Source organism: Heteronotia binoei, chromosome 16 (assembly GCF_032191835.1).
Source record: "Heteronotia binoei isolate CCM8104 ecotype False Entrance Well chromosome 16, APGP_CSIRO_Hbin_v1, whole genome shotgun sequence".
Lineage (NCBI taxonomy): Eukaryota > Metazoa > Chordata > Lepidosauria > Squamata > Gekkonidae > Heteronotia > Heteronotia binoei.
This window is the reverse complement of record NC_083238.1, coordinates 3,610,785-3,634,669: the sequence shown is the minus strand read 5'-3', so window position 1 is coordinate 3,634,669 and position 23,885 is coordinate 3,610,785. Positions and strand designations below refer to the sequence as shown.

Below are 23,885 nucleotides of genomic sequence, written 5' to 3'. Positions count from 1 at the left end.
CCAGTCCTCCAAGAGCTTACAAGGCTCTTAGTACAGTGCCTACTGTAAGCTCCAGGAGGATTGGCTACCTTGGTGAGTGTGGCCTAATATGCAAAGGAGTTCCTGCTACAAAAAATCTCTGTACACCACAACAACTGTTGATAGGAAACTTAATGGGAATATTCTATAATGAAAGGAATCCCTTTGTTCAAACATCTCTGTACAGCAGGAGGAATCCAGGAATATTGATGTAATTGAATTTGAATAAGATTAGAATGTTATTAGCACCAATTAGCACCAAACTGTTTAAACTTAACTGATTTTATTGCTATGATGCACTTTGTTTTATGACTATCTGTTTTATGACTATTGTTGTAAGCCGCCTTGGTGGGGAGGGCGGGGTATAAATTTAATAAACCACAAACCAATGTAACTGTCAGAGAGCTCAGCCCTGGAACACAGTGTAGATTCCTCCTTGCTCGACAAGATTTTCACTCTGAAACATGTGACTTTCACACTCATAATGGAATGAGGCCAGTTAAAGTTTCCTCTACATTCTAACTCCATCTTCACAGCAAGGCAGTTAGGCTTCAAAAGAAAAATTACCAGTAGGGACTGATAGTAATGAATACTCTTTGTTTAAGATGACACACTGCTTAAAATCAAAATTATAATGCACAATAAACAAACTTTGAGGAAGCTTTATCTAATCTTTCCAATATGTAAGAGACAGTGATCATGAATTTCAATAGGATTACAAATTACAATTAATCCTTTTGAATATTTATGCAAAATGTAGTTAAATTGAAGGCACCTCATTTATACTACATACCCATGTAGTTCTTGCATACAGCATGCAGCACACGAGTCCCTTGACCACATATTCCATTATAAGGTAAACACACGCCTTCTAAAATTATCCACTGGTAACATACTGGATTTTCACATGGAATGAATTCTATCCAGTGTGGACAACTGCCAGAAGTACCCACAATAACACGTCTTTCCCTCATTTTGAAACCTAAGAAAGAAAAGGAAACAGATTAAGTTTTACTCCCAAAACAGATTAATGCAATACATGAGATATTGCACTATCTGTAAATTGCATTTGCAAAATATATTGCACATTTTCTTTCTTTCTTTTTAGTAAGGAACCTTCCATCTAAAAGATTCCTTTTTTTCCAGTGGAAGACTCCTCATTTAGCAGAAAAGAATCACTAGCTCCACCCCATTCTATCTAGGGTTGCCAAGTTCAATGTAAGAAATATCTGGGGACTTTGGGGGTGGAGCCAGGAGACATTAAGGTGGAGCCAAGATCAAGGCTGTGACAAGCATAATTAAACTCCAAAGGGAGTTCTGGCCCTCACATTTAAAGGGACAGCACACCTTTTCAATGCCTTCTTTCCATAGAAAGTAATGAAGGATAGGGGCACCTTCTTTTGGGGCTCATAGAATTGGACCCCCTGGTTCAATTGTTTTGAAACTTGAGGGATATTTTGGGCAGAGGCACTGGATGCTGTATTGAAAAATTGGTGCATCTACTTCAAAAAACAGCCCCCCCAGAACCCCAGATAACCGCGGATCAATTCTCCATTATTTTCTATGGGAATAAATCTCCATAGGGAATAACAGAGTTCCCAGCAGACATTTCCCTCCCCTCCCCCCACTTTCTGATGACCCTGAAGCAGGGGGAGGGCCTCCAAACCAGGGGATCCCCTGCCCCCACCTGGGGATTGGCAGCCCTAATTCTATCTCAAGGCTGATTTTTTTTTTTTTTCTAATTCAACAGATCTGTTTCATAGCTAGAAAATCATGTAGGCTTATCAGTAATGAAATAATAAATGTGCCGTGGTTTTGTGCTATTGTCTAAGACATTGATCCTCAATGTGGGGCCCACTGAAATGTTTTTTTTTTATATTCACTTGCCCTTTCTCAAAAAAACTGCATCAAAGCAACCTATCCTGTCTTTCCTCAACCTCACTGGAGTAGGACATGCTTTGGAAAAGCTCAGAATGCATTATCTTTGTGTCTGCAGGGAGCACTCACTAGGAAACAGCTGCCCCTGTGATAGGAAACTTTGCTTGGAACTTCCCAACATTTTGTTTAATCTTACAATATTTTTATTTATTTACATTAGACTTTTATCCCGCCCTCTCTGCAAGCGGACTCAGGGCGGCTTACAACAGTCATTTACACGATTTAAAACAATAAGTCAATAAAATCTATAAAACATTAATACAATTAAAATTTAGAAACTATTCCATGGTGCTGTACCATTACTATGTTGGCAGTTCTGCTTTTCAGATGGTTGGTCACCGGGAACTCTAGCTGGTGTCAGGTGGCAGCTCTCTCTGATATTGGACCAGGCCCCCTGTGGCAGACATTTTGTGTTTGGTCCCATGACAACCATTCTCTTGTGGGGAACACCACCTGTGCTCAAAGCTTCAAATGGGCCCACAAGATTGGAGACCCTGGTCTAAAATGACAATATCAGTAACTGACAACCTTAAACCAGCCGTCCAATTGAGTGCGGGACTGTTTATTGCAGTTAAAAACCAGCAAAGTAATAGTGTTGGGATGATTACATTTTGAGCAGGTGCAGTAAATTGCTAAATCTAAATATTACAAGCAAGCAAATCAACAACAAAAACTGTTAGGAAATAATGCAGCATGCACCTTTTCTCCCTTGGGTGTCTTGACAGTTTTCATGGATACAAGGGCCCCATGCTGACCAGGAAGAAACCAAACACTCAGGAAGACATGGAATATTGCAAACTTGAGAAGATGGAGGAGCAGGAGCAAGACAAAACTTGTTTTCAACAGGTCTAGTCACTTAAGGGGGGGAAACAGAGAAATATACAGATTATATCTGGAAAGAATACAATGTCTTGTTGGTTTATTTTCACAACAGCAATCAAAAACATTTCAGAACTCTTGCTACTAGTGGAGTGATTTCTCTTCTGCAATACCATGAAGCATTTGATAAAGATCCATATAAATTAACGAAAATTATTTTTTAAAAAAAATTATTTCATCAGGATCAAATTGCACTGTGATATGCAAAACAGCTATCATAAATAAATCTTTACTTCATAAACGCTAAAAGTAAAAGACTAAAAAGACTAGAAACTTCTTTTTACTGAAAAGAGTCACACTGCAATTAACTCTCACTATCACTGCCCACCTGTTGGAAACAGCTGTGCCAGGAAGAAAAGAGGCCCATATGGACTCAAAGCCCAGGTAGGGCCTCACTATTCACTTCAGCTGCTTTCTTGATAAACCAGCTAAGATCTGAGGGGAAAGCAACCACTACCTGATAAGTATCACCACTAGCTGCTGTTCTTGTAGCTAAGGAAGGGCCTCTACCCAACACTCAACTGCTATTCTGAGAACAACTCAGTACTTCAATGTTATTTGATAGACAAAGGTAGGGCTGCCAAGCCTCAGGTGGAGATAGTGGAGCTCCTGTCCCCAGGTCCCATTGCCTGCTGTCACTGATAGCAGTTCTAGGAATTGTTGGAAACTCTATGTTAAGAATTCCAAGTTTCACCATGGAGATCTCACTGATTTCTAGAGCTAGTCCTTGTCTCTTTTTGGGTAGCTCCAGAAATCACTAGGAATTGCTAGGAACTCTATGGTAACTTCTTGTAAGTAGATAAAGCCTTCCTTTTCTTTAATTTTTCTCCTGGAGCACTGCCCTCCCTCCCATTGCCTGGTAACCCTAGACTAGGCTTCCCAATCCCCCAGTCCCAGCGGGGGATCCCCCGTTCTGACAGGCTTCTCCCCGCCACCAGCCAGTTGGCCAGCGGGGGAAGCCCCGCCCCCACAGTCACAGTGTAGTTTTAGAGGTCCTGCAGGTTTAGAAACCTGCAAACTTATCTGTTTTCAAAATGTGTGCCTTTAAGGCTGAGCAGGAAACAGGAAGGGCTTCATAAGGAAAGGGTCAGTAACAGTTTCTTAGGAGAACGGCTCCCCCTTTTCTTTTGCTTTTGTTTTCAGAGCAAGTACAGTTCAGCAGGAACAAGACCCAGTAAGTATTTGTGTGTGTGAGAGAGAGGGAGGGGGCAGGGGATTTCCTGGTTTGTAGGCCCTCCCCCCCTTTAGAAAGCGTGGGGGGGAGGGAAATGTCTACTGGGCACTTTATTATTCCCTATGGAGAACAATTCCCATAGGGAATAATGGGGAATTGATCCGCGGGTATTGGGGGCTCTGGGGGGGGCTATTTTTGAGGTAGAGGCACCAAATTTTTAGTATAGCATCTAGTGTCCCTCCCCAAAATACCCCCCAAGTTTCAAAACGATTGGACCAGAGGGTCCAATTCTATGAGCCCCAAAAGATGGTGCCCCTATCCTTCATTATTTCCTATGGAAGAAAGGCATTTGAAAAGGTGTGCTGTCCCTTTAAATGTGATGGCCAGAACTCCTTTGGAGTTCAATTATGCTTGTCACACCCTTGTTCCTGGCTCCACCCCCAAAATCTCCTGGCTCCGCCCCCAAAGTCCCCAGATATTTCTTGAAATGGACTTGGCAACCCTACCCTAGACAAATTATTTTTCTTTCTTGTTATGTTTAGACTTTGGGAGATTTCATGTTACATAGAATGAATGAAAATTTTGAATCACAGACCATAGGGGGAAAACATTAAAAAAAGGAATAGAGCACTTGACATGCAGATATGCTTGGGCCTCAATGGATAACTGCCAGGCTATCACAGCTGGTAACCTATTTCTCAAAGAAGTCGTCATGGTAGTCCATGGGCCAAACGAAACAGGATGTTAGAGATCTTTAATGGGATTAGCTTCAGGAAGATAAAATAGAATTGTGATCTTGGGGAGCATTCCTTCTCCCAGCATTGCTTTCCAAATGTCAACTGCAGTGCCACGAAGCTGCTATTTGCCCTGGCAGGGAAGGCTGCGGGAGATGGCAGGTGGCATTTATTTATTCATTTATTAAATTGGATTTCTTTGACCACCTTCCCCACTTATGCAGAGCTCGGGGTGGTTTACAGCAACAAGCAGTAGAAGAAAAACAGCCTCAGCCCCAGAGGCCTGATCTAATCTTGTTGGATATTACACATACAACAAGATACAAAAAGAACCTGGAAGGGTACAAAAAAGTCTGAATTTCTATGCCATACATTTAGGGCTGGATACAACTTGTATTTATAATTCATAATTATAATTCACTTTCACTTGCTGTCTTCCAGGGACAATTTACAGGCCAAGAAAGGGGATCAAAGTTTGTATCTGTGATTGGTCTTTCATAGAACCTCTTAAGCAATTCTTCTTTTTCTATATAATTTATTTGGATCTGAGACGAAAATTTCTGGATCCTCATCTGAATAAGAAGCCTGTTCACTTTTCTATCATTGAATAACTCTGCTGGCAAACTTGAATTTTAATATAACATTAAATGTGTGTAAATATATAGCTGCTGCAATTAAACATCTTGTTTTTAATTAATATTGAACAACAATAACTTTTTTTTTGTTAAATTGCTGTCTTTTTCTAGTTGAATAGCCTATTGGCTTTAAGACCTAGATGGGAAATGGAAATTCATATCTAAGTAACCCTCTCCCAAAATAAAGATGTGCTTAATAAATGGTAAAACTGTGGCAAGTGTTCAGTATTACTGGTTTTTTCCTGATAAATATCAAACAATTGATGCTCTATCCTTTCTTACAGAGACTCACATTGGAATAGTTGTATAATATTAGGCTACATAAAGGGATCAAGATCAGTATAATATTTTGATTTTAAATGCTCATGTGCTGAGAATTCTAGTAAACATTAACACACAGGTCTACCTCATTCGCTTTCAGACATAGGAACGAAAAGAAGCAAGTGGAGATTTTAAATGCAGGGACCGAGCTCATAAACTTCTTCCTGAGGCATTTGCAGAATATGATTCTATAATCAAATGGTAATTACTCAAATTTAATTCAAAACTAATGAAAAGTTCTACTTAGATGAAAAGGCTGCTTCCTGAATTATTTTTTCAGAAACAATATTGCCTTTGACATATTCATTTAGGGACTGCACCAAGTTGGCAGAAATCCAATTCACCTTCCTTCTAAAGTAAATAGACCTTTTCTACAGGTTCTTAAAGTCAAACGGTAGAAAGAGCAAGATAAATATTAGCCCATTTTAACCATCACACTATTTTGTTTCAAAGAGCCTCATGCATTTCTTAATATGCCCTTCAGCATTAGGCATTGCAAAATAATTTATCATTTTGGCAAACAAGCAAGCAAATCAGCCTCACTGCATTTTGTCATCACAAACGGATTCAGTTTCAACTAGAAGAACATGATATTGGCCACGTTGCTTGTTTTGACACTGTTCAGCAGTGCCTGTTGGCAGCAATCTATTTATTTTTGGAGTGTCCCAACAACATAACATAATAAATGGCATTAATTCTCTGAACAAGAAAACTAGGTGGTCATTTATCTGTGGAAATATTTCAGAAATGAAACTACAATGAGAAAGAATGAAACAGAACTGATTAACAGTGCAATCTTAAGAGGAGTTACATGGTTTTAAGTCCTTCAAATAAGCTCAAAAAGGTTTAATTCTGCACTGTAAACCTATAACAGTGGGGGAAATGTTCTTACTGGAAAACAAGAATCATCTGAGCAACCATATTATCTTACCAGCATGAGGAAAATGAGGAACTACAAAAGAACCACTACCTATCCCAATAATTTGCTAATAAATGTAAGATCAGATTATATGAATATATGGGGGGCATGTATTAAATTATTCTAATAGTACGCAGAATATTGCACATAACCATGGCATCTCCCAGTCTGAAGTCCGGTAGATCAACTGCCAGCTTTTTGCAAATACTAATATTGCTCATATGCTTAAAAAAAAATCATGGTGCCATTAAGTGCAACTTGAAAGCTGTTTCAGAATATGCATTTGCATAGCTGTTACACATAATCCACTCATTAAATATGTCTGTTCTAACAGCCAATGCCAGAGCTGTGATTTATTCTTCATCCTTAACAAAAGTAAATGATAAATTAAGATTAGAAAATACCACGTTGTGGCCCCCCCTCCCCCTTGAACACTTGATAACAAAATGATAGAATTCAGTAATATATAAACACCGGATATTACTTGTATAAGGCAGCTATTAAAGAAAATTAAGTAAACTGCCATCCTGGGTCATAAACTTGGACTATTTATAACTTCAGACTCTATTACTGATGAAGGCAACAACATTAACCAAAGGAAGGCCACATGCCAACTGATTAAACTTTCTTGCAATCATCAATTCTATCAGAGTCCTATTTTATTCCCCTGGAAAGTAAATTTTACTTTTTCAAGGATCTAAGTTCATATTCTCTAAAGATTTGGGAAGAAAAACAGAAGTATGGAACATTTACGAGAAAAGAGATGCTGTTCCAAACATCTTCAATAGTATGTAACAAAAAAAGAAATTCAAGATATATTGTCCTTCAAGATTACTATTGGACTTGAGTTCTCTTTAGTCAATATTAAACTCGCAGGGCAATGCATCTTGATATCCACCAGAACTAGCCAAAATGGCCCCACGGTATACCACAGAGCTATGAAGGTGAAACAGGAGATGAGATGACTAGAGCGAGTCTGGTGATGGACTAATGACAAGAGGGCAAGAACTCCTTATAGGACACTCATGAAACCCTATGAGGTGGCCGTGAAGACTGCAAAGAAGGGATTCTATGCAGCCTCCATTGCATTTGCTAGCTCTTGCCCAGCTCAGCTCTTTAGAATAATTTGGTCACTTACCTGATTAATTGAGAGGACTCAAAACGTTCGTAAATTGGATATTAGCTGAGAGGCTTTTGTGAGCTTTTTCATGGTTATAATCCTGACACTCTGCCATGGCCAGCCAGCCAATATTGATACGTAAGAAAACCAGAGGCCCTTTGGCTATGTTCAGGTTCAATCTTGGATGAATTCAGCCAATTCTCCCAGGCCAATGTTGACAGGATTCTGGATGCTGTGAAACCTACCACTTGCCCTTTGGATCTGTCCCCATTGTAGCTGGTGGAAGTCAGTGGCAATGCAGTATGCCCCCACACCCGGTGGACATTATAAATTTGTCCTTTAGCGTAGGGACCTTCCCAGGGGGGATTGAAAGAGGCAATGGTAAGACCACTCTTTAAGAAGTCAACTTTGGATCTGATAGATCCATCCAATTACCACCCAGTTTCAAACTTACTGTTCTTGAGTATGATGATTGAGAGAGTGGCAGTGGAACAACTCCAGACCTTCCTGGATGACTCATCAGCCCTGTACCCATTTCAGTCTGGATTCCACCTTGGTCATGGGACAGAAACAGTCTTGGTTGCTCTCACAGACCATCTCTGTAGGCATTTGGACTGAGGCGGATCAGTGCTGCTGTTATTGTTGGATTTGACAGCAGCATTTAGTACTGTTGATCATGATCTTTTAACACACTGCATTGCCAATATAGGAGTACATGGGACAGTCTTAAAGTGGCTGATCTCATTTCTCCAGGGTCATGAACAAAGGTTGGTGCATGGGGGGAATGACTTCCCTTTGACACTCACTACCGATTGCTGTTTAACATCAGTATGTGCCCCCTTACCCAGTTGGCTCGGAGTTTCAGGTTGAGTTGTTATCAGTATGCAGATGACACACAACTATATATGTTGATAAGTGACCACCCGGATGCCACCCCAGATATGTTGGCCATGGGGCTGAAGGATGTGGTGAGATGGCTGAAGCAGAGCCAGCTGAAATTTAATCCTTTGAAGACAGAGGTCCTGTGGCTGGGTCAAAGGAAGGCCAGTGTGGGAGGCTAAATCCTGTCTCTTGGCTGAGTGCCATTAACATCAATGTCAACCATCAAGAGCTTGGGCATGGTCTTAGATGCCTTCAGTGGAAGCACAGGTAACAAATGTAACTAGACTGGAATTTTTCATCTATGCCAGGCTAGATTGCTGGCTCCCTACTTGTCTCACCAAGACCTAGCCACAGTAATCCATGCAATGGTCATCTCTAGGCTAGATCACTGTAACTTGCCCTATGTAGGACTATCCTTACACCTGATCTGGAAAATGCAATTGGTGCCGAATGCAGAAGTGTGGGATCTCACAAGTACAACACTGAGAGCACATATTCAACCAGTGTGCCGCCAGTTGCACTGGCTTCAAATTGAGTACCAGATCTGGTGTTGACATTCAAAACCCTAAACCGTCAGGGACCACTGTACCTATGGGGTTGCCTCTCCCAATATGTCCCTCACAGAGCATTACACTCAGCTAATGACAACCAGCGAGTAGTCCCCAGTCTCCAAACCATCTGACTGTCCATGACTAGGGACAGGGACTTTTTGGCCCTGGCGCCTAACTGGTGGAACTCTCTGTCTAGTGGGCCCTGGACCCTGTGGGATCTGAAACAATTCTGCAGGACCTGTAAGACAGAGATGTTCCACCAGGCATATGGGTGGGGATAACAACAGTGCCCTCTGTTCTTGTGGTCTGTTCCCTCTCTTCTACATCTGTTACTGTTACTTGCCATCTGCAATGCTTTAATTTTGATTTTACGGAGTGCCACTGTTAATGGAATGATTATTGTAATACTGTAAAGTTACGTTTTTAACAATTTATTATGATGTATCCCACCCTGAGCCCTGCTGCATAGGAAAGGGAAAGTCAGAAATAGAATGTAATAAACAAACAAATAAAAGAAGCCAATGTGTGCCTAATATCTGGCACAAGCCTGGAAAAATAATTGTTACCTGAGTTTAAGGTAGCAAGAGTATCTATTTCACATAACATATGCTATTGGTGAAGCTGAAAATGTATCACAACCTCAAACAACTTAATTGAACTTTAACAGCAAGTATGCTCATTTAAGCAGCTCGTGAAGTATATTATGATGATCTTCTTTCAGAGCCATTGTAAATTAGTCCAGAAGCTCAATGGAACTCAATTTAGAATATGAAACTCTGGGACAAGACTAAAGTAATAGAAACAAATAAGCAAAGAGAAGGAATATAATGTTTCTCTTAAGTAGTATTCAACTTTAATAAGGCAGAGGTATAGACAGGTTCAAAAAGATACTAAGAAAAAACATAAGAACATAAGAGAAGCCATGTTGGATCAGGCCAACGGCCCATCAAGTCCAACATTCTGTGTCACACAGTGGCAAAAAATTTTATATACACACATACACTGTGGCTAATAGCCACTGATGGACCTGTGCTCCATATTTTTATCTAAACCCTTCTTGAAGGTGGCTATACTTGTGGCCGCCACCACCTCCTGTGGCAGTGAATTCCACATGTTAATCACCCTTTGGGTGAAGAAGTACTTCCTTTTATCCGTTTTAACCTGTCTGCTCAGCAATTTCATTGAATGCCCACGAGTTCTTGTATTGTGAGAAAGGTGCATCTTTGGACTGTTGACTAAATCTTTTCAAGGGTATTTATTTTTCATGATCCAAATCCAATGGAACCAAAAGAGAAGATACAATCAAAAGAACTTTTGGGATTATCACAGAGGTATTCTTGTGCTATGACAAAGCTGAGATCCTCAAGGGGATCCTAGGTTGGACTAAGCAAAAATGTTGCCCCTAAACTGAAGCAAAAGCCTTAAAGGGCTGTGGTCATTCTCAGTTCTGCTGCCTATCTCAAACAGTGGAACTGGAACAAGAATGAGGTGGATACTGCAATGCAATCTATTGTGCTGTAAATGCACACAGGACCATGTACCATGGAGAATATGCAGGTGATGGAGTTACAGATGTTCTAATACACTTAAATATGGCTTATTTATAACTGTGTCTTGTGAAGACTGGTCTAAAAAGCAGACTTGTTGGACAGCTGGGTTATATTAATTTGGGTTGATAAATCAGAAAAGCCAGGTCCTGTTTTGTCATTGAAATCTCCACATAGCATGAGATGAGAACTGGGAAATCATGAAGCTAAGATGTCAAGAGTGGTGGACAAAGGATCCCAAAAGTTTTCCATGTTCTGTGGTTTTAAAGGTTTAGATGGGATATAGACATTAATGCAAGGCAAGAGCTAAACTATTAGCCTTGGATTAAAAGGGGTCAGTTTTTAAATTGGAACTTTAAAAGGGGTAAATTCTCTGAGATGAGGAGGCATGTGAAGAGGAAACTGAAAGGAAAGGTAAATACAGTCAAAACCCCTGGGGACGCTTGGAGGCTATTTAAAACTACAATCCTAGAAGCTCAGATAAAATATATACCACAAGTTAGGAAAGGTACAAACAGGTATAAGAGAAGGCCTGCATGGTTAACAAACAAAGTAATGGAAGCTGTAAAAGGTAAGAAGGACTCCTTTAAGTGGTGGAAAACCAGTCCAAGTGAGATTAATAAAAGGGAACACAGGCAGTGGCAAATCAAATGCAAGACTGTGATCAGGAGCATATTGCAAAAAACATAAAGACCAACATAAAAATTTCTTCAACTATATTAGTAGCAGGAAAACAGCCAGGGAGGCAGTGGGACCCTTGGATGACCAAGGGGTCAAAGGATTACTGAAAGAGGATAGGGAAATGACTGAGAAGCTGAATGCATTTTTTGCTTCCGTCTTCACTGTGGAAGATGAGAAGTGTTTGCCTGCTCTAGAACCACTTATATTGGAAGGGGTGTTGAAAGACCTGAGTCAGATTGAGGTGACAAGAGAGGAGGTCCTACAACTGATAGACGAATTAAAAACTAATAAGTCACCACGACTGGATGGCATACATCCAAGAGTTCTGAAAGAACTCAAAGTTGAACTTGTGGATCTTCTGACAAAAATATGTAATCTTTCATTGAAATCTGCCTCCGTTCCTGAGGACTGGAAGGTAGCAAATGTCACCCCCATCTTTTAAAAAAGTTCCAGAGGAGATCCGGGAAACTATAGGCCAGTCAGTCTGACTTCAATATCGGGAAAGTTGGTAGAAACCATTATCAAGGACAGAATGAGTAGGCACATTGATGAACACGAGTTATTGAGGAAGACTCAGCATGGGTTCTGTAAGGGAAGATTTTGCCTCACTAACCTGTTACATTTCTTTGAGGGGGTGAACAAACATGTGGACAAAGGAGACCCAATAGATATTATTTGCCTTGACTTCCAGAAAGCTTTTGATAAAGTTCCTCATCAAAGGCTCTTTAGTAAGCTCGAGAGTCATGGAGTAAAAGAACAGGCCCTCTTGTGGATCAAAAACTGGCTAATTAATAGGAAGCAGAGAGTGAGTATAAATGGGCAGTCTTCGCAGTGGAGGACGGTAAACAGTGGAGTGCCGCAGGGCTCAGTACTGGGTCCCATGCGCTTTAACTTGTTCATAAATGATTTGGAGTTGAAAGTAAGCAGTGAAGTGGCCAAGTTTGCAGATGACACTAAATTGTTCAGGGTGGTGAGAACCAGAGAGGATTGTGAAGAACTCCAAAGGGATCTGTCAAGGCTGGGTGAGTGGGCGTCAACGTGGCAGATGAGGTTCAGTGTGGTCAAGTGCAAAGTAATGCACATTGGGGCCAAGAATCCCAGCTACAAATACAAGTTGATGGGGTGTGAACTGGCAGAGACTGACCAAGAGTTCTTGGGGTCGTGGTAGATAACTCACTGAAAATGTCAAGACAGTGTGCGATTGCAATAAAAAAGGCCAACGCCATGCTGGGAATTATTAGGAAGGGAATTGAAAACAAATCAGCCAGTATCATAATGCCCCTGTATAAATCGATGGTGCGGTCTCATTTGGAATACTGTGTGCAATTCTGGTCACCGCACCTCAAAAAGGATATTATAGCATTGGGAAAAGTGCAGAAAAGGGCAACTAGAATGATTAAAGATTTGGAACACTTTCCCTATGAAGAAAGGTTAAAACGCTTGGGGCTCTTTAGCTTGGAGAAACGTCGACTGCGGGGTGACATGATAGAGGTTTACAAGATTATGCATGGGATGGAGAAGGTAGAGAAAGAAGTACTTTTCTCCCTTTCTCACAATACAAGAACTCGTGGGCATTCGATGAAATTGCTGAGCAGTCAGGTTAGAACGGATAAAAGGAGGTACTTCTTCACCCAAAGGTTGATTAACATGTGGAATTCATTGCCACAGGAGGTGGTGGATGCTATAAGCATAGCCAGCTTCAAGAGGGGGTTAGATAAAAATATGGAGCAGAGGTCCATCAGTGGCTATTAGCCACAGTGTGTATATATACGTGTGTGTGTGAGTGTGTATATATATATTATTATGTTCTTAAGAGGACCTGGATGTATTCCTGAAACCCACTTTCCAAGATTTGTACATCAGCATTAAGATTGGTGGATATACTACCAGACCCCACTCCCCCATCTCTTGACACAAGTTTTAACAGCTGGTACTGCAAAGATTCGGTAGTCCTGAAGAGCAGGGGGATTAGACGCCCTGTGAAATTTGTTCCTCCTCCCCAACAGGTTCCACAACCCCCACTGAAGAGTTCACGTAAATGCAATCTTTTTGAAGGAAGACACTTCGCATAGGTCTGGGGAGTTGTTATGTACATTCTGTTCAGAGTCCCTGATGCCCCCAATTTGCAGTTCTCAAGGAAACAGCTGAATATCTGCTCATTACTTTTACCTCTATTGGGGGATGATTATGAAAGTATTATTTGGGCAGGGGAAGCACACTTTCTATAAGGGGTGCCTCTATATGGTTGGGTAAATTGGGAAAAAAGGTTGGGCTAGGGTTGGCTTTACCAGAGCCACCTCTGTGTCTACCACTTTGGGGAGGGAAGTTTAAAGTGTAAATAATGAGGATCCCTGCTTGATTTCCAGAAGTCTAGACATCAATTGCTCCAATCTGTCTGTAACTCCTGTTTGCTCTGAAGCTGAGAGAGCAGTGAAAGAATTTATTAGATCCTCCTCCAAAGCATCTTTAAGAAGAAGATCACAGAGTTATATCTCACCCTTCTCTCTGAATCAGAGTCTCAGAGCAGTTTACATTCTCCTTTATCTTCTTCTCCCACAACAGACACCCTGTTAGGTATGTGGGGCTGAGAGAGCTCTCATAGAAGCTGTTCTTTCAAGGACAACTCAGGGAAGAGCTATGGCTGATCCAAGGCCATTCCAGCAGCTGCAAGTGGAGGAGTGGGGAATCAAATCCCTTTATCTTCTCCTAGATAAGAGTCCACACACTTAACTACTACACCAAACTGGTTCTCCTCATTGACTTCTGTGTTAGTCTCTGAGCAACCAGAGGGGTCATCCTAGCTGATTAGGCCTTGATGTAAACAGCTGGCTGTACCTCTCTTCAAATGCTGGTCTTTGACTGCAAGGATGGAGACATGTGGAATCTTTATGCTGAAAAGTGGAGATTGAATTCATAAAAACCCGTGTTGGGAAAATTCCCTTTGATTTTAGGAAGTCCCTCTGTCAGATTAATAATAAAGGAACAACTGGACTGTCAAATGTTGATAATACTTTGCAAGTCTGGAGGGAATGATTAAGGAGCTCAACAGATTTCAGCTTAAAAGGGCTCATTCTCTGACCAAACAAAGTTCTCAGGTGCTGCTCAGCAAGTGATCTGGAATCCCAAAAAGGCTTATCCCAGAAATTGCTGCCCCATTGTTTAGGAAAAGGCACTGGGTTCTGAAGGGTACAAGGCAGCAGCTAGCCCTGCCAAGAAAGAAAGAAAGAAAGAAAGAAAGAAAGAAAGAAAGAAAGAAAGAAAGAAAGAAAGAAAGAAAGAAAGAAAGAAAGAAAGAAAGAAAGAAAGAAAGAAAGAAAGAAAGAAAGAAAGAAAGAAAGGAAGGAAGGAAGGAAGGAAGGAAGGAAGGAAGGAAGGAAGGAAGGAAGGAAGGAAGGAAGGAAGGGGGGAGGGGAGGAGAGGGGAGGAGAGGAGAGGAGAGGAGAGGAGAGGAGAGGAGAGGAGAGGAGAGGAGAGGAGAGGAGAGGAGAGGAGAGGAGAGGAGAGGAGAGGAGAGGAGACTTTAGGACTGCTTCCTCTCTGCTTTGCAAGTTGCTGTTGTACATTTTGCCTGACATTAAGGTCACAAAGAGATGCTTTTCAGCTGCCACATTACTAGTTCCTATGTCAAATGCATGAGAGAAGGAGGATGGGTAAGTTATTACTCGTGAAAGTTTATTCAGTTGTTGCATGGGACTGGGTGCAAAGTGAACTCCTCACTTGGTGCTGAGATGGCAGGAATTTCTCAGTGCACCAGGGGCAAAAAAAAGCATGCACCAGAACACCCTAACACAACTTAGAGGAAGCACTAGTTAAAACTATGGCATGAATAATTAATCACAGGAAGGCTGTTTTGGCTATCTCCTTTGTCTAGTATAATGTACTTGCCAGCCCCAACAGACATACCAGGACAGGCAGGTGCTGAGTACAGGCTTTGCAAAGAAGCATGGAAGCAGAACTTAGTACAGCATATGCTGCACAAAAACTGTGAGAGGGACTGCAATTAACCAAGGAATATTCTGCATCTGGTTACATAGGCAACAAATAGAAAGATTATCTGAGTATCTGTAGAACAAAAGTCATCAGATTATCTGTAGAACAAAAGTCAAAATGTGGTTTGAAAAGATGGCTATTCACCCTACAAACTGTTAATATTAAGGTTATTTTGAACCACTGGTGCTTCCACATCAAGTACATCCAAGACATTTGAAAACCAAAAATGTGTTCCACTTCTGTGACTAGCAAGATTCTTTGTCCTTTCATGGATTTAAGCCCTTACATTTTTGAATTACAAATTTGAAACATGATCGTTTTATACCCAAAAGATTTGAATACAGTCCTTTTATGTCTTGTTTCAAAGGATCTCCTCTAGAAGAATACTCCTGTTACATATTTATTATTCCATTATGTGGCTTTAATCTTATCAGTTCTACTCACAAAAATGTTTGGTGGTGAACCTAGGGATCAATAGCCAAACAACAGTGTAAATTTAACACCTCCAAGTTAGAATATATTTATTTCCTGCGGTGAAGGTACATTCTTTATCAAGTAAATTAGATCACTTGGAAGAAATATTTATTTTGTACTAACTATTTCTCTTGCAGGGGGAAAAAATCAATTAGCTAGAGATCAGCAGCTTCATATTTTATCCTGTGACAGTCCTGTTTTCTCTTCTTTCAGAGAACATACTGGACTAGAATCTTATTCCCAGAATCTGCCCCATCTTATTCACAGAATTCACCATCATTATATATCTTGTAATATTCACACATATCTCTAGTTGTTTACAGGGGGCTGTGATTTAGTAGTACATGGGGCTGTGATCCACTTAGCATACAGATGGTCCCAACTTCAGTTCTTAACATCCTTGGTTGACTATGTCAGACTGTGCTTCATTGAAGTTACTTTGCTTTATGATTGTATCTAATTCCTGCTTCCTAATACCATTACTGAATAAAATTCTATGCTACTAACACATGTGTCCTGCAAGGAAAAGAGGAGGGGTGGGAAGAGAAGTTGCCAAGACTCCAAAGGCCAGCAGGGCCTTTGAAGTGCAGAGCGCTCAGCTAGCCTCACTGGTGCCTCCCGAGCAAAGCAAGGACATCACCAGGGGGGGAATGTAACCATCACCGGTAAAAGATAAGCAGGCGTGTGAAAGTGTTACTTGCAGGAACAACTGTAGTTTTATTATGAGAAGTAGTTTAAAGCCCAAAGCCCTTGAAGTGTATTCATAAATGCCAATGGTTCAAGCTATCTGTTATCAGTTTCAATGAATCCATGTAGAGAGTAACATTGTTGTAATCAATAAATGAAACTTAGTTTTAACAAAGACAAGTCTGATCATTTTGAAACGTCAATGAACCCTTTGCTGACATTTCGAAAGCCTAAGGCCACCCCGAAGACCGGCTGCACAACAATCCCTAGATGAGCTCCACCACCTATTTTTCTACCAAATGACCCCTGCTTTTGTCCCAATATGCATCACTTTATGCTTACCAACTCTGAACTTCACTTGCCACATTATTGCCCACTCACCAAGTTTTTGGAGGTTTTTGCAGTCAGCCTTGGTTTTCACCATCTTGCATAGTTTTGTGTCACCTACAGACTTTGCCACTACACTGCTCACCCTTAGTTCCAGATCACTGATTAACTAGTATTGGCCCCAATAACAATCTTGGTGGGACTCCACTACTTGCTTCCCTCCATTGTGAGAAATGTCCTTTGCTTCCTTTCATTTAACCAGTTTTTAATCCATGAAAGAACCTGTTCTCTTACCCTATGATTGCTGAGTTTACTTAGCCTTTCAAGAGCCTTTTAAATATCCAGATATATCATGTCTAATAGGGCATAGTTATCATGCTTGCTCACATCCAAAAGTTTGATGAGGCAGGACTTTTCTTTGCAAAAGCCATGCTGATTTTCTCTTAGCAGGCATTGTTCCTCTGTGTTCCTTACAATTCTATCTTTGATTATAGTTTCTACTAATTTGCCCAGGGCAGATGTTAGGCTGCCTCTATTATCCTGTTTTTCCTCTGGATTCCTTTAAAAAATCGGTGTAACATTTGCTGCTCTCCAGTCTTCTGGTAAAGTGGCTGAATTTAGTGATAGGTTGCCTTTGTAAACAAGAACATCTTTAGTTGTGATGTGTGTTCTTATTATCTTACATCTTGTACAAAGTCATATTTTGCAGGAGCAGAGGGTATAATGAATAAAATAGACAGATAAATTATTCATCAGGCATCTGTCTATCCACTTGCTTTTCTTCTGAATCCAGAAAATGATTCAATTCCTGGAGTTACCAGAAAACAAAACCCCTAGACTAAAAACCATGAATAATAATTTAAAAACCCTTTTCTCTGTTCTAGATTGAGTTGTAGCAGTTCAGTTTCCAACATTCTCCTTTAAAAAAACAAAAAACCCAGGGCATTCCTCATATCTTCTTTATATGTTAACTACATGCACATAATTCATCTCTGTGAAAGAGTTCTCCATTTCAACTTGCTTAGCTTTGCCTATCCAATAACATGAACAGAAAAAAGATTTTCAGAACAAGTAATCCTACCAGCATGAGAGGATAAATAATCAACTGGAATTCTTGAAGAAACTAAAGTGTAGCTCGTACCAACAAAATTTCAGATTAACATTAATCTATATACTGCAATGGCTGTGAAGCCCAGCACGGTGGTATCTCTTCCAGCATCCTACATATATTATTCCACTGCAAACAAACTTCCATTTAAATTTCACACCAATTATTTATCGGCAATCCATATTGTTTCTACCATACCTTCCTTTGATTTGTGGATTTCATCCAATGTGTCTTGAGCACAGTAGACTTCCCGAACTTGTACCCCACCTCCACAAAGGGCTGCCTGCTTCTGCCGCTGAGGGCCGTGCTGCTCTAGCAGGAGATAAACATCACATTCTTTCCATTCTGATGTCTTCCATGCATATCTTGAGGGAAATAAGAAACAAAGGACAATTGTTCCAAAGCCTTCTGGATGGTCTCTCTTATTTCAGAAATGTGTTATAACATTGTAGGTAAATCCAGGTGGGCAGCCACATTGGTCTGAAGCAACAGAACAACCTTGGAGCCCAGGAGCACCGTTAAGGCCAACAAAGCTTTATTCAGAATGTCAGCTTTCATGTGCATGCACACTTCAGCAGGGTACCCATTTCATCGTCTGAGGAAGTGTGCATGCACACAAAAACTTGCATTCTGAATAAAACTGTGTTGGTCTTAAAGGTGCCACTGGACTCCAACTTAGTTCTGTTATCACCTTGCTGACTCTTAGATCACGATGCAAACATCAAACTCCTAGTAGGGTAAAATCCACAATATCAACAGCTTATTTGTAGGACCAACACAAAAGTACACAACTTTTTAAATTTTTTACAACACAGCTTGAAAATCTGGGGAGAACACAAAAACAGACTATATTTGTGGCCAAGTAAATAACCATTACCAGTTCTGCCATGAGTTATAGACACAGAAAATGCTATTCTTCTCATGATGATACCCATAACATAATCAATTTCAAATAAGAGATTATTCTTGGCCATGGTCATGCAGCTGTGGTAACATACATTAGATCCTAATGAATGTTCCTTGACTTCACAGATGCTCCAGAATGCAGAGGAATCTACTACACTAATCACAACACAGAGATAGGACTCCCCTGCTTTTCAGAAATGTGCAAATCTTACAATTTTTGCTATGTCTCAGGAACACAGACCTAGCATATTATCTTCATCACTCTGAAATACCAACTGTGTTGTGAATATTGCCTGAACTCTGGGAAATATATGGGCATGTGCTTTTCACTTCCACCAGTCCTTTGAAATGTGGGTTAGGGTAGAATACAGAGACTGGGGGGGCGGGGGGGGGGGACTAAACATCAGATGTTTGAGAACCACAAGACATGAAAATCAGATATTTGAGAGCTGGCAGGGTGGGAGTGAAGACAGGCAGGCAAATTAGATGGGGGAAGGAGAGGTGAAAAGAATGCATTCTCCAAGCTGTCAGTTGACTTGGCTTGGAGGCTTGATTTCAAGAGACAAATGCCTTTTCCAAGCCAGCAGATGGGGTGGTGGAAGCTTCAAGAGCCACACAATGTGTGTTAAGGAGCCACATGTGGCTCCCAAGCCACAGTTTGGCCACCCCTGCTCTATCATGATTCTGTCTTCTACCGTATTTGCTACCCTCCCAATGCAGCATCATCTGCAAATTTAGTAAGCAATCTCTTCTTCAGTGCCACAAGTAATTGCCCTAGTGGTTAAGCAGTAAGAGTATGTGATAAATACTTCCAGTTTCCAATTTTATATGAACTTTTAAAGGTGCTTATTTAAAAAAAAAATGCTGGCAGGCTCACAATTATTTGCTAAAACTGAAATCTATCATTTTGGCTCCACTTAAATTACCAGCATAAAAATAATGCCTTAAGTCATATTTAATGTGGATACAAACTTTAATTCAAAATGATGATGAAACTATGGGCGTTTTCGCACTGACCTTAATCGGCAGCGACGTCCCTCTTCACCGTGCAGGATCTGCGCGGATTTCGCACCAATTGCTGCGGAGCACCCAGAAGAGCCGCAAAGTCCCGCAGCTTTTGCGGCGCAAATGGAAACTGTTTTTTGGCGGTTTCCATTTGCGCCACAAAAGCCGCGGGACTTTGCGGCTCTTCCGGGTGCTCCGCAGCAATTGGTGCGAAATCCGCGCAGATCCTGCGCGGTGAAGAGGGACATCGCTGCCGATTAAGGTCAGTGCGAAAATGCCCTATGTCTAGTTAAAAAAGTAAAATGTTGTAATACACAAGAAATATTTATAGAAATATGTATTTAATTTTGATCTACAGGACCTTCAAATGAACTGTTACTTAAACCGCACAACATTTTGTGTATATTTGGAAATAACCGGCACAAGGGAAAAACATATAGGAACAGATTTCTCTAAACAATATCATAAATTTTAACATAATAAATACGAAACTGTCTTCCCACTACACACAAATTATAATAGATGGAACTTTCTTTCATAGATACAACTTTAAAAAAAACCCTCCCTCAATAACATGATGTATCACTGTTTCCCATAAAGAGAATCTCACTTCTGAAAGAGCTAGCTAAAGAGCAACAAGTTAAATGTACTGTGTTTCACTTCCAATCACATTAAGCTGTCAAATTTCCTGGGGCTAAATGGAAATCAGTTCACAATACCAAATACTTAAGGACAGGTAAGTACTCTTATTTGGTCATTAATGTTTCAAGCAAATGTGTGTTGACTTAAATCAGTGTTTAGGTGAATAAGTAAAGATCAAAAGTAACTAGATTTGAAAACTAGAAGCCTCTTGAAAATATTCAGACTTGCTGAACCACAGTCAGTCAAGTATGAGTACAAGATGTAGAGCACCTTTCAAACCTACCTGCAGTATTAAGAATTTTAGAATAAAGTTAAATCTATCTCTGTTGAAAGTTAGATAAAGCAAAGCAAAAGCTTCCTGTGACACATCACTCAAAGGAATCTATATTTGCTTCAACAGAATACTCACTTTACATCATGACAACCAGCTCTGGGGCATTTCACTGAGTAAAGTCCATAATATTAAAGAAACAGTGTACACACCAAGCACTCAGCTTGCCTTTGATCCTGAACAATCATTGCAGACAAGAGCTTTAAAGTAAAATGCTAGAAACTTCACAAAAGGCACCACTGTCCTTGCATGGGAATTTAGGAATTGAAAATCCTCAGTAACCATAATACACTGTGGAGTGTTCCTTAAAATCTAGCTATTGTCAACAGGATGCAGCATCATTTACCTATGGGAATGTAGGCTGTTGGGCAGAGCAATGCAACTGCATGGCTGGCATGTTAGGAGGAGCAAATGTACCTAACCATTCTTGAACTGGGAGGAAAAGGGGCCCCCCTTTTAGAAAACCTTGTGTTTGCTCCAAGTGACTGCTTATTGCTAAAAGAATTTAAGATGAAAGAAGTTCAATTTCATTCCTATGTAGGACCCTGCTTCTGGGTAGTTCCTGAGGTGATGTCTTCTGCTGCAGACCCTCCCTCCTAGCCTCTGTTTGCTGAAATCACCTGCTGGGGAAGAGGTTGTCTCCCACCATCTCTTTGGATTGAAGCTGATTTCTTCTGAAGCGAGCCCTCCTGCCCTCTGTTGGCTGAAATCATTTCCTAGTGAGAAGACTGGCCCTCAGAACATCTTTTTAGATTGGTGGCTGGTTCTGAGGAACTGTGGAGGTCATCCTGGCAATGCCAGATTCTTTACAAAAATAGCACTTCCAGGGCATTGGCTACAGGACCTCAGGAGTTACCATCTGCCAAACCAAACTTTGCTAGAGGACAGTCATTTCAAACCTCAGATAATTAGCTGAGAGCTGCACTCTTAATGAACCCTGAGTAAGGTTCAATTCGATAGGCCATCACTCAGACAATAGGAATGCAGTGCAAATATCACAATCCAGTATTTCAAATCTGTATCAATCATCATCTTTTTTCCATTCACCTGGAAGAAAAATATATTTTCTAAAAGATTACTAGCTGTAAGAAAACCACTTTCCCCTTGTAAATATTTTGGTGAAGACATCCCGAACAGGTAGTACATAAAACAAGTCATGTGTGACTATAGGTAGCTGCACCTCATCAGATACAGTAAACAAAACCTCAGCTTTAGACCACTGCTTAGGGCTCACAGATATAGTCCCTGTGATCCATTTTAAGAAAATAGCAGGAAGACGTTATGGATACCGGCGGTGTATTTCAATCACATGACCTTCAACTAAAACAACTCACTGAACGCAGAGAATAAAATCAGTCAGACAATCTGATCCTTTTGTCTGACTGATTGACATAAATTGGGATGGAAAAGCAAAAATCAGCATACAAGATTTTGTTCGTAAGATCTAATCAAGCAACACTTTTTAAAAGTGTCCTCTCTCCTACTGATAGTTAAATGCATAGAGATGATGGGCAGCTTGCTGATTTTGAATTAACATGATTGGATCATGCACACAGCACTTGTGACCTGCCCACTATTTCCCTCAGAAAGATTATGCAAGTATGCCATCCCCTCTTCTGGATTAGGCAATAACAGAAAGGAAAATTCTGAAACATTTTAATAAACAGCACCAGCACATGTCACGGCTGGGGCCGGGTCAGGCAAAGTCCAGAGGCAGTCCGAGGTCTGTAGCCAGCAAGCAGGAGTGTCCGAGGTGCCAAATCCAAATCGCTGTGCAAGTATCGCAGGTCCGAGGTCCGAGGTCCAGAAGCCGAGGTCAGGGAGTCCAGAAGTCAAAAGCCAAAGTCAGGGATTCAGGAACGGAGTGGATGCTAGAACGTCAGGGAGATGACTAGTTGCTTCCACAAAGCCTCCTCCCAAAGCCCACAGCTATATAGCCCTCTGCTGGCTGTTGCCCATTTGGGCTAATTGCTGGCTCTGGGAGGGAGCCAGGATCCTGTTACAACTCAAGCATCCTTGCTCTTAGGAGGGCCAGAATCCTCTCAAAACTCAGGACTCAGGGAGCGTCTTGCTTGTGAGCGTGCCGCCCTCCTCTGATCCCTGAGGTCCTGACGGAGGCGGTCACGCACACGAGCCACCCGAGAGGGCGAGGCAGGGGGGCTGGGATCTTCTTTAGCAGGAGGCAGGGGTACTGGTGCAGGTGGCAGGGGTACAGTTTCCTTGGCAGACTCGTCTTCCTCTGCAGGGTCCCCAGCACCCATGACACTATCCCCCCCCCCAGGGCCCCCCTCCGTCGAGGGACCTGGGAGGTCGGGGTGGTCGTTGTGGAACTGTTGCACCAAGTCCGGGGCATGAAGATTGTCCACGGGCTCCCAAGACCGGTCTTCTGGGCCATATCCCTCCCAGTCCACAAGGTACTGGAGGCCTCCGCGATGGTACCGGGAGTCCAGGATCTGGCGCACCTCGTATTCTTCCTCGTCATCCACCAACACCGGTGGTGGCGGCGGTGGGCAAGGAGGCCGAGCTGGGTCAGGGGGTGCAGCTGGAACAAGGAGGGAGCGATGGAACACAGGGTGAATGCGGAGGTGAGGTGGCAACTGGAGCCTGAAAGCGACGGGGTTTATTTGGTCCATGACGGGGTAGGGTCCGATGAACCGCGCATCCAGCTTGTGAGACCGACCAGGCCGGCGCAGGTAGCGAGTCGAGAGCCACACCTGATCCCCCGGCTGGACTGGGGGGCCTTCCTGCCTCTTCCGGTCCGCAGCCAGTTTATAGGCTTCCTTGGCCCGCTGTAGCTGCTCTCGGAGCAAGTCTTGGCTGGCGCGGAGTTCTTGCAGATAGGCCTCGACGGCGGGGACATTCGTGGGTGGCAGGATCGCCGGGAAGAACCGAGGGTGGTAGCCGTAGGTTGCAGCAAACGGGGTCCTTTGGGTAGACGAGTGGACCGCGTTGTTGTATGCAAACTCCGCTAGAGGCAACAGAGTGGTCCAGTCGTCCTGCTGGTAGCAGGTGTAGC

The 23,885-nt window shown here is 41.8% G+C and overlaps 1 protein-coding gene across 1 annotated transcript in view; it reads right to left on the bottom strand.

Moving 5' to 3' along the window:
* The window catches only part of THSD7B (thrombospondin type 1 domain containing 7B), a 713,545-nt gene that overhangs the window by 488,344 nt on the left and 201,316 nt on the right, over positions 1-23,885 (bottom strand). The window contains exons 4-6 of the mRNA XM_060257141.1: positions 18,184-18,350; positions 2,656-2,811; positions 812-1,000 (exon numbers count right to left, since the gene is read on the bottom strand). Coding sequence (XP_060113124.1) covers positions 812-1,000; positions 2,656-2,811; positions 18,184-18,350 — 512 coding nt within the window. The remainder of the gene's footprint in view (positions 1-811; positions 1,001-2,655; positions 2,812-18,183; positions 18,351-23,885) is intronic.